Source organism: Suricata suricatta, chromosome X (assembly GCF_006229205.1).
Source record: "Suricata suricatta isolate VVHF042 chromosome X, meerkat_22Aug2017_6uvM2_HiC, whole genome shotgun sequence".
Lineage (NCBI taxonomy): Eukaryota > Metazoa > Chordata > Mammalia > Carnivora > Herpestidae > Suricata > Suricata suricatta.
The window spans coordinates 54,246,482-54,256,571 of NC_043717.1; the positions used below are offsets into that span (position 1 = coordinate 54,246,482).

Genomic DNA, 10,090 nt, shown 5'->3' on the forward strand with positions numbered 1-10,090 from the left:
AGTCCAGAGGGTAGAGGTGGAGGACACTTGAAGGGCAGAAATGAGACCTCTGGAAAAAGAGACAAACAGTGTTTGAAGAGACCCAAAGTGGGAAAGAACAAAGAGTGAGAGAAGACTTCAATGGGAAATGGGTAGAATTCATTAGGGAAAGCCCATGCCTATGGTTTTTCCCTTAATAAATCTAGATAGATTTTTAGGAGAAGATAAGCATAAATGGGATGGAGAAGACTGGCTGAAATGACCCAAGGACAGGGTTTTCTTTTCTTTTTTTAATTTTTTAATGTTTATTTATTTTTGAGAGAGAGAAAGAGAGAGCACGAGTGGGGAAGGGCAGAGAGAGAGGGAGACACAGAATCTGAAGGAGACTCCAGGCTCTGAGCTGTCAGCACTGAGCCTAACTTGGGGCTCAAACTCACAGACCATGAGATGATGACCTGAGCCGAAGTTGGACACTTAACCAACTGAGCCACCCAGGTGCCCCAAGGACAAGGTTTTCTAAAAGTGTGTTCTGTGGAATGCTGGTCTTTGTAGTCAAATGACTGGTTTAGGAAACAACATATAATCAATCTCTCTAGCTTCATATTGTCACAATCTTTTAAGCAGCAAAAGAAACCCATTTAGCTTCATTTAACCATTAAACACCCAAATTATACTGCCACAGAACTGTTGGTTATAGTCCAGCTATTATCTTCCATAGACCTTGTGTTTCTTAAAACACATGTCTGGAAATTTTACATGAAAGTTAGTCTTCTCCCCTCTTGACCTGCTGTTGCTCCAGGGTGTCAATTCTGGGTCAGGGATTGGAGAGATTTGGGAAGAGCCCTTGAGTTTTCTTAGTTGTTAAGGCTGTATTCTGTCCTGCTAGGCCTTGAAAGGAGCTTTGAGATACCCACTCCCCTTAGCTGTTGCTCAGAAGCCCAGAATCTAAAGAGCCAAAGGATATGAAGCCTTTTAAGCAATTAGAAGTAGCCAGAAAGCTTATTCTGGAGCTAGGGCTACAAAGGAGGGGATTGAAGGGAAGGGAGCTCTAGCCATGGTCCAGGAAAGCAAGCAGTAGAGGGTTCTGGATACGCCAATTATTAACCAGTCAGCTCCTTTTCTTCCTTCTGTCCCTGGGGGTCCTGGTGCTATGCTTTTCAGATGAAGTATGTGGAGGAGGAGTTCTTGGAAATCAAGCAGACCTGGGTGCTCTTGGTGTGTATTGGGGCTACCTCAGGCCTTGGGCGTCTTGTGTCAGGCCGTGTCAGTGACTCCATTCCTGGACTTAAGAAGATCTACTTGCAGGTGAGTATGACCACCTTGCCCTGACCACAGTGGTATGGGGAGTAACAGTGTGCCACAGATGCTAGGTTACCCCCAGCCTTTGGGATAGAATGGTAGGTTGTATCATTACTGTACTCTGGGCCCCAGCTCTGACACAAGCTTGTTGTTCGGCATGGGAGTCAATAAAATTCTCTGAGCCTCAGTTTCCTTGGCTTTCAAGTGAAGACAGTCATCTTTGCTCTGCCTTCTTCATCAAGATGAAGGATTCAGTGAGAGCACTGTGTAAATGGAACCTGTAAGAACACGTAAAAAGAAAGCATTTATTAGTAATGGTTCTTCCATCTGAAGTAGGGAAACTGAGGCTAGGAGTTAGATACTGCCTCCAATTGAGAACTGATCTCCTTGCTACTCCATACTCTCTTGGAAGGGCTTAGGCATCTGTAGTACTCTGTGGTCCAGTGTTTCTCTCCTCTAAGCCACCAGGACCAAGTCAATCACTTACTTCTTACATTTCCAGAGTTACTTGCATCAAGCATTGGCTCTCAAATGTTATCCTCCTGATGGACACACAAATAGTGCCAGAAAACACAAACTTACTTCGTCTCTCTGGGCCTGACTTTCTCCATTTGTACAATAAGAATAATTCTTGCGTTTCCTATCTTACCTCACAGGGGAGATCAAAAGAAATATTGGTGTGACCAGGTTTTGGGAAGTAAAAAACTGTTATAGGCATGCAAGATTTTAATCCTTTGAACAGTAACACAGTGCCTCATATTGTGGGCAGTTTCTGTGTGAACTGAGCTCTGGTGTGGCTTGGGACTACTGCTCAAGCTGTCTGTCTTTGTCTAGCAGGCAGCAGTATTGCCTTTTTTACCTTGTTCATACTTTTTGCTCCCATGGCTGGGTTTACCAGAAGGTACACAAAGGTGGAACCCTGCGAAGGGGCAATAGCAACCCTTCAAAACATGTGGTTACAAATAATCCATTAAGAAGGTGGTTGAGTTCTGTCTTTCCTGGAGAAGCCCTAAAAGCACTTCCAAAAGGCACTGACCATTCTCATTGTAGGGATTTCTCTGTCTTCTGACATCCCCACGTGTTTTCCTAAATATTCTAAGATGTCTTAGGCAAGAACCATTTTTAAGAAAAAGAAAAAAGGGGTAAAAAAATAAACTTTTTTTAAATAAAAGAAAAGAATATGATTAAGGACTTTTGTTGTTTAACTCTGTGTTAGATTTGCAAAAGTTGGTGAATCTGCTTTGTCAGGGTTAGAGGTGCCCTTGTGGTTCATCCAGTCCAATCTCTCGTTACATAGAAACTAAGGAAAAGACTCATACAGATGGTCATGGCAAAGTTGAACTCATATGTAGCACTTTTCTCACACTTCACTTTACACTAAAGTGATGGATGGCAGAGCCACGTCCCAGAGATAAGTAACTTGACCAAAGTCAACTCAAAAGACTGTGATTGAGATAAACCAGTTATGAAATTTTGAAATTCCAGGGCAAATATCAGCAAGTGCCTTATCTGAGTGGCTTTTTGCATAGGAGAATGTATGGCTTTTTCAGCCTCTTCCACATGCCATCCCTGTAGGTCTTCCCTGCCAGTATGAGTGGCTCCAAGATGCTAATGGTGCTGGAAATCAGGGTAAGCTAGCATTGGGCCAAGACTTTATCTTGAGCAAAAGCAGCAGCCCCTCCTTAGCCATATAGCTCATTTCTCACCAAAGTCCCTAGGAGATAAGTAGGGCCCAAGCAGCTTTCGCTTTCTGTTGTGTAGAGAAAGTTCCAAGTGAAGTGGAGGCATTAACTAGTCAGAAGCAGAACTAGGCTTAGGGCCCAGTGCTTCTGCTGATCACTTCCCCTATCCATCCAAGACTCTTTCCCTTTTTTCGGTCCTATTTGACCCAGCTTTACCACTTCGAGTAATATAAAATAATCTTAGAATGCTATAGCTGAAATATATCTTTATCAATTATAGTTCAACTACCTCATTTTACAAATTGAGAAACTGAGGCCTAGAAAGAGAAAGATGAGTCCAAACTCATCTTGCTGGTAAATGTTTCGGGGTGAGAACATACAATGGATAAACTTCTTTGTCTTGAGCTGTTCAAAATACTCCATCACAGAAATTTGCCTCCCTTTCTCCCTGGGTCAGATACATGAGTATAGGCCTGAGAGAGGAAAAGAGTATACATAACTTCAGGTTCTGAAGAGATATCCACTAGACCCTGTAGTTACTACTATTGGAAAAGACAGACACATGTATCTGGTATACAGACTGCCCCTGGACAGTCTGTTAGAAAAGAAATGGTGACAGCTTGTAGCACAGCCTTACTTTGGGCTACTTCTTGAGGTCTGATTCTCAGTTCAAAGAGAGATTTTTAATTTCTGAACTTTGCAAGGCCTCATGGAGGATGTTAAGGGGCAGCCAGATACAATAGGTAGTAATTGGGGATGACAGAAATCAGTTAATGGGGTCCTCTGTGTTGTATAATGCTGTTAACTCTTAATTGCCATACCATTATGGCTTGGTTGATAGGTGGATCTGGTTTTATCTTACAGTTGTGCATGAATCTCCTAGAGGATGAGCTGGGATATCAGAGTTCTTATTCCTAGATTCTACCTAGCTATCCCAAAACAGCCTAGACAAAGTTCAAAGTCTTCTAACAAAGAAATTTCCTCATATAGCATGGGTGGGACATTTCTTATCCTCTCTAAACACCAACCAATCAACTTAACAAACCCACTGCCAGTACAATAAAAAATCTTTAGGGATTGAAACAACCTTGACCATCCTACCCTATCCATGTGGTGATTTGGTGACTTACCCTTACTGTGTGGTGACTTACACTTCCTGGGTAAGTTTACCTGCCTGTCAAGGCTTTGGCAAGCAGATCAGGTCTTAGCCCTGACACTGGGATGACCTGGTTCTTCTAGCTACAGTGGATGGGAGGAGGGGGCTTATTTCTCTGTCTGCAGCCCAGGTCTTCAGTCTGGCTCACTGACACAGGTTGCAGATGACCTTAAGCAAAAGACCAACTGTGTTTCCAGTTGCTCTTCTCTCTGTTGAGTGGGAAAAATCGGGCTCTGGAAAGGGAGTTTCTTTGTTTTAGAATCATTTTGCTCAGGCCAAAGAAAGCCCAGTGGATTTTCAGTGCCCCTGAACTGACTTCAGCTCCCTAGACCCCCTTGGTTCTCCTTAAAGTCCCTTTTGTTGCCTTCGCATGGTGCCTTATCAAGTCCAAAGGACCCCACAGCCATGCTATCTGAAATGGGTGGTGTGTCTCATGTTCTAACTCATAAGAAACCTGGGTGAATCTCCCAATGGTCTCCTTCATCACAAGGTGTTTTCTGAAAGCAGACACCCACATAAATGGGCACTGGGTCCTTCCTCATTTCAGGAAGTTGTGCCTTCAATTCATGCCCCCATCTGATCATCATTCAAGTTATCCTCACTTCTTTCCCTTCCACTTCCCATACCTTACTTGGACCCGAAAACACTAGCATGATCTGGTCCCAGACCCTAATGCCTGGGCAGTCAAACATAAGATCAGAACAATAGCAATTTCCTTTAACTTAGAGTCCAGTGAAAAGACAACTTCTTATGGCGGGGCCATGCTCCTTACCTTTTTAAAAATGTTGATGGAATCACAGTTAAGTATGGATTCTCTTAAAAACTTTGAATCTTTCAGTGCAGGACTTCTAAAGGGCCTAAGTAATTATTTAGCCCAACTGCTCTCTATGTTGACACTCCTTAACCTAATTTATAGATGGTAGAAATGAAAACCTGAGAAAAGAGATATGATTTGCTATGTGGTCTTTACTGACAAGCACAACATGACTTAAGGCCCTTGCTCCTCTAGGTCATCTCCTTCCTGCTCCTGGGCCTGATGTCCATGATGATTCCCCTGTGCCGGGGCTTCGGGGGCCTCATCGTTGTCTGCCTTTTCCTGGGCCTGTGTGATGGCTTCTTCATCACCATCATGGCTCCCATCGCATTTGAGCTGGTGGGCCCAATGCAGGCCTCACAGGCAATTGGCTACCTCCTTGGCATGATGGCCCTGCCGATGATTGCTGGGCCTCCCATTGCAGGTGAGGCTGATATTACAGGGATGGTGTGAGTGGATGATTCCTGTCTTCCCCGGGCCCTAGCAGTCCTGAGCACCTCTGCTTTAAATCCTTTTTACTCTTATTGTCTATTTAAGCTGCCTTGTCAGAGGGTATGAAACCTCTTACCCCTATTGATGGAAGAGGCTAAGAATAGTATATGTGCATAGATTCATTTTTTGGGAATGGACTTTTATGGCTCTCTGTTTCAGTGGGGTTTATTTTAGACAGGCTGGCTGATTCCAGGAGGTGAAAGAGAGAAATGAGTTTGGCTTTCTTGATCATTCCAGTATCTTCTCTCTTTCTCTTTATAAGCAAGTAATTATTTGCAAGGTCGTTGGGCAGGAGGAGAAGAGAAAGTGGACCCTGGCTTTATTTAGACTTAGAGATGCTCCCCCTCCTTTTCTATTGGCTTCTTAACTGAGCCTGTAGAAGAGACTTTGATTAAAGCCAAATCCTAGGACTGGGCCAGTGAGGCTTACTTCTAGCAGGTAGTAGGCAAAGTGTTGGCTTCCTGTCTTTCAGTATTCTCAGTTTCCTTCTCCACTCTCCAAGAAGAGCATTGTTGATACCCCAGGGGACATAGAAAAGAAGGAAAACCAATGAAAAGAGAACTTCATTTCTTTTCATTAGGATTTAATGAAAATATTGATTCATGGGTTAGCCTTCCTAGGCTGGCCAACAGAGCTAACTCAACAAATATCCCTTGAACACCAATTCTGTGCAAGGTGTTGTAAGGGCATGCCATACTGTGTGACAGTGACAAAAGCTTCAACCCAGGCCCTCATGCAATAGCCATGCTGCTCACTGAAGGAGGGGAGCCTCTACCTAGCCCCCAATCCAAGAGATGGATCCCAGAATCCACATCTCTTTCCACTTTGCTTACCATATAAGCATCCCAAAGGTCTACTTGCCTTTCCTTAGTAGTGTTTCTTTCCTGTGAGCTGCTCCCACATTAGCTTCTGAAGGTAAGCAGGGAATCCTTGCATACCATACCAAACATATCCATGTTATTAGAAACCTATACAAACCCAGAGGGGCCAACCATATCTGTAACTGGATGAAGGATATACAAACAGCTTTCCCTTAAGGTGAATGGGAACTTCAGAGAAAGAGAAAATAGAAATTTAGCTGAATTGTTCTACAAGAACACTCTAGCCTAAGTTGGGGGGTGGAGGGTATATCACTATGAATTGAGACAAGACTTGGGCATCTTCTTTGGAACTCTTTTGAACTAGCTTCCCTCCTAACTCCCTACCTAGGAGTGACTGGAAGTTAAGTTGTAGCCTTACAGTAAAGTAAAAAATGGAGAACTTTAAGAGAAGCTTCATTAGCCCTTTTCATAATAAGCATTAACCTCAAGAGCCTGCAGCCCCATTACCCCAGGGAGGAGCCACCTGACATTGTAATAGAGGTTTTATTTTTTTCATTAGGAATGTTTAAATTGAGTGGGTCCTGGGTAAAGGTAGTGCAGGCGAGATTCTCTGGATAGGCATTGTGATGGCCCCTGAGGCAGAGAGCATCTTTGGGCAGGAGGACAAAGCTGAATTTGACTTGTCTTTCTTAACTATTTCAGGCCTCCTCCGCAACTGTTTTGGGGACTACCATGTGGCCTTCTACTTTGCTGGTGTGCCCCCAATCATTGGGGCTATAATCCTCTTCTTCGTCCCTCTGATGCATCAAAGGATGTTCAAGAAAGAGCAAAGAGATTCCAGCAAGGATAAGATGTTGGCCCCTGATGCAGATCCTAATGGGGAGCTGCTGCCGGGCTCCCCCATCCCTGAGGAACCAATCTAATGTGTTTTCCTAGCCATTGTGTGTCCTCCCGAACCCTTTACCTTCACTCCACCCTGCTCAGCATTTACATTTTTGCCATCAGCACACTTGTTCTCAAACATTCACACACGGCAGTTCAGACACCTGACCATTCCCTTGGAGCCAAAGCTCCTGTTAAACTAATTAACCAAATGTTCCCTGTGAATGCCTTTAAACCTGCCAGAGTCCTTCTCCGAGGAACTAAAAAAGCTTGGTATCCCCCTTGCCTTTAGAACATCTCCATATACTTTCTATACACCTGGAGATGGCACGTCCTGGCCCCAGATTGCTAGTCACCCACTGAAAGCAACTTCCAAAGATGCTACTGTGTCCCTAGGAGCCTGATGGGAAGATCCAAGCCTCTGTGTGCCTAGGATTTCCTTGCCATCTGTTCTTGGAGCCTATGGTAAGGAGGCATAGAAAGGGCAGAGAGATAAAATCAGACAATGAACCTTGCTTAGTCTCAGAGCCTCTGAGGGCTGTGGCTTCACTTTACAAGTGTACAAATAGTTTCTCCATCATACAGTTGGTTAACAGTCTGTTTCCTTCTTCCCTTCATTTCTTTCCTTTACTGCTTCTCCCTTCTCTTCCCCCTCTATTTCTTTTTATGACTGTCATAGATGCATGGGTGCTTGAAGACAGGAGGGACCTAGAGCTTGGGCCAATCAGCCTCTCTTGGCCCAGCCCACCCCTAACATATCATCAATTCCACTCATCTCAGTCTGAGCCGCATCTTACTTTTTGGCTCAAGCTGCAAACTGGAAGAGTAGAATATCACATAGGGAAGGGATTTTAAGCACCATAAAGTTCTACTCACTGATTTTTACAGATTTCCCAGGCCAGTGCAGTAACTTGCAGGCACTCCCGGATACCCTTCCTTGTATTCATCTGTCAAAATGTGAAGAAATCCCTTTTATCACATCATTTAGAGGAGGACTGATGATGGGGGAAGGCATGGTTGGAGGAGGGGCAATAGTTATTGATCTGGAAAAGGACCAACTCCTCCATCTCTCATTATTCATGATAGGTTAATATTACCAGCTGGGACAGGGCAGGAAAGGGACTCTTTTAGGAAAAATTCCATTCCCAACCTGGATCTCCAAAAGGTAGAGGCAGCAGCTGCATATAGTGTTGAACAATTTCTTTTAGAAAGAGGGAACCATCCTAGCCTTTACCATCCAATGTGTCTCCCATGCTGGGCATCCTGAGCCATTCTACTTAGCAGGCATTAAAGGTGCCAGGAAAGGTAGAGTCTGGACCATCTTAATCCCTTTGAAATAGGTGCCAGATGTTACCCTATGCCCAGATTCTGGGCAACACTCTTGCTGAAGAGCATTTCCAACCAGGCTGTGTCCAAGCTAGCACAACCCACCTCCTTAGGAGCTCAGCTTCTCTCCTTACTTGGTCTCTTTGTGTCCCTTTCTTCCTATTCTGGGCCTTTGTCTGTTGTGCTCCTGTTATCCTAATCTTTCATCACCTTCTTGTCGGGCATCCTTGGTCATTACTTGTAGCTAACAGTGACTTGCCACCCTAAGACAGGGCCAATCTCAGGGCCAGAAGGATGAGGTTGCCTGTAAGGAGCTCCAAAGATGATAGTGGTCCTCACCCATAACATTTTCCATTACAAACAAGCAGCTGGGGCATGGTTGGCCTCTGGTGGCCTCATTCAAGGCCAAAGTCCTGCACCCCTCCATTGGTCCTAGACCAGCTTTTATCAACTCCCCAAAGGAAAACCCACTGGCTCTTAGCCCTGTAAATAAGAAGGGGCCTAATTAACTATCCCGTTGGCTCCAACAGCAGTGGAACAGGGGGAGCCAGGCCCCAGGAGCCTTGTAACTGACCATTGAAAATGTTGGAGCAACAAAGCCCCTGCTCCCATTCCCTACCAAGTCACTAGAGGGCACTTCCGCAGGTCCTCCTTTGTTGCTCAAGGTGAATTTAGCTCTTAAAAATCAGGCTGCCAACCACTTCTCTCCAGATGAAGGAAAGACATTCACAGGTCCCAAATCTGCCCTATCAGTCGTCACATAACATATGGGATATCAGGTTATTTCTTCTACATATGTGCATGTACATGTGTGAGCTTGTGTGCTTTTGGAGAGAATTTTGGTTGGTAAAGCAGCTCAGTATTAATATTTAGGTAGGATGCAGCCTCTAATGCACCACAGTTAAGTCTAGGAAAACGAACAAAAATTGGGAGCTTGCGATCTGGGACATTTAAATCCTCAAAAGGTTTGGAACAAAATAAACAGATCTAAAAATCTAGATTTGGTATGTGTGTTGCCTACAAGGATGAAACAGTCTTAACGTAGTTAACAGCAAGAAGTTTGGCTTCAGAACTGAAATATCATTTCAAATAAAATTTCTTCCAGGGTCTACACTCTCTGTGTGAGCAGAAATTGGAAAAGGAGCTATATGGGGATTTGGAGCTGAGTGTCTGCTAATCTGATCTAATCTAATCTAATCTAATCTATTCAGGATTAGATTTTTATGAGCTGTAAAGTGGAAAAGCAGTCACTTTACAAAATGAGAATGCAATTAGTGGCTGAGGTTCAGTGAAGGTCCCACCAAGGCCACCACCTTGCAACATACATGCCATGTTGAAAATGGACACAGACCTTAGCAACAATCCAATTTAATCCTCTCCCTTGTTATTGACAGGAGAACCTGAAGGGACTGGAATAGCTGGGTTACACAGCCAGAACAGCAACAGACTCTGGAATTGAGGGTGATGCAAAAGAGAGACCTACAATAATGACAAATCTGGGAGTATATTGAGTCTCCCTTCTCCATGTTCTGCATTGAATTTAAGTGAGGAAAACTGAGGCCTAGAGATAGTAACGGACCAAGCAGGTTCACTTAGTTCATCAGTGACAGAGCATACTGAGACTTTGACTCAGGTAATT

The 10,090-nt window shown here is 44.1% G+C and overlaps 1 protein-coding gene across 1 annotated transcript in view; it reads left to right on the top strand.

Annotated features, from left to right (window-relative positions):
* SLC16A2 (solute carrier family 16 member 2) overlaps window positions 1–9,449 on the top strand; it is a 140,466-nt gene extending 131,017 nt beyond the window's left edge. Inside the window, exons 4-6 of the mRNA XM_029930854.1 lie at window positions 1,141–1,284; window positions 5,126–5,354; window positions 6,946–9,449. Coding sequence (XP_029786714.1) covers window positions 1,141–1,284; window positions 5,126–5,354; window positions 6,946–7,166 — 594 coding nt within the window. The 3' untranslated portion in view covers window positions 7,167–9,449. The remainder of the gene's footprint in view (window positions 1–1,140; window positions 1,285–5,125; window positions 5,355–6,945) is intronic.
* Window positions 9,450–10,090: the final 641 nt, after the last annotated feature.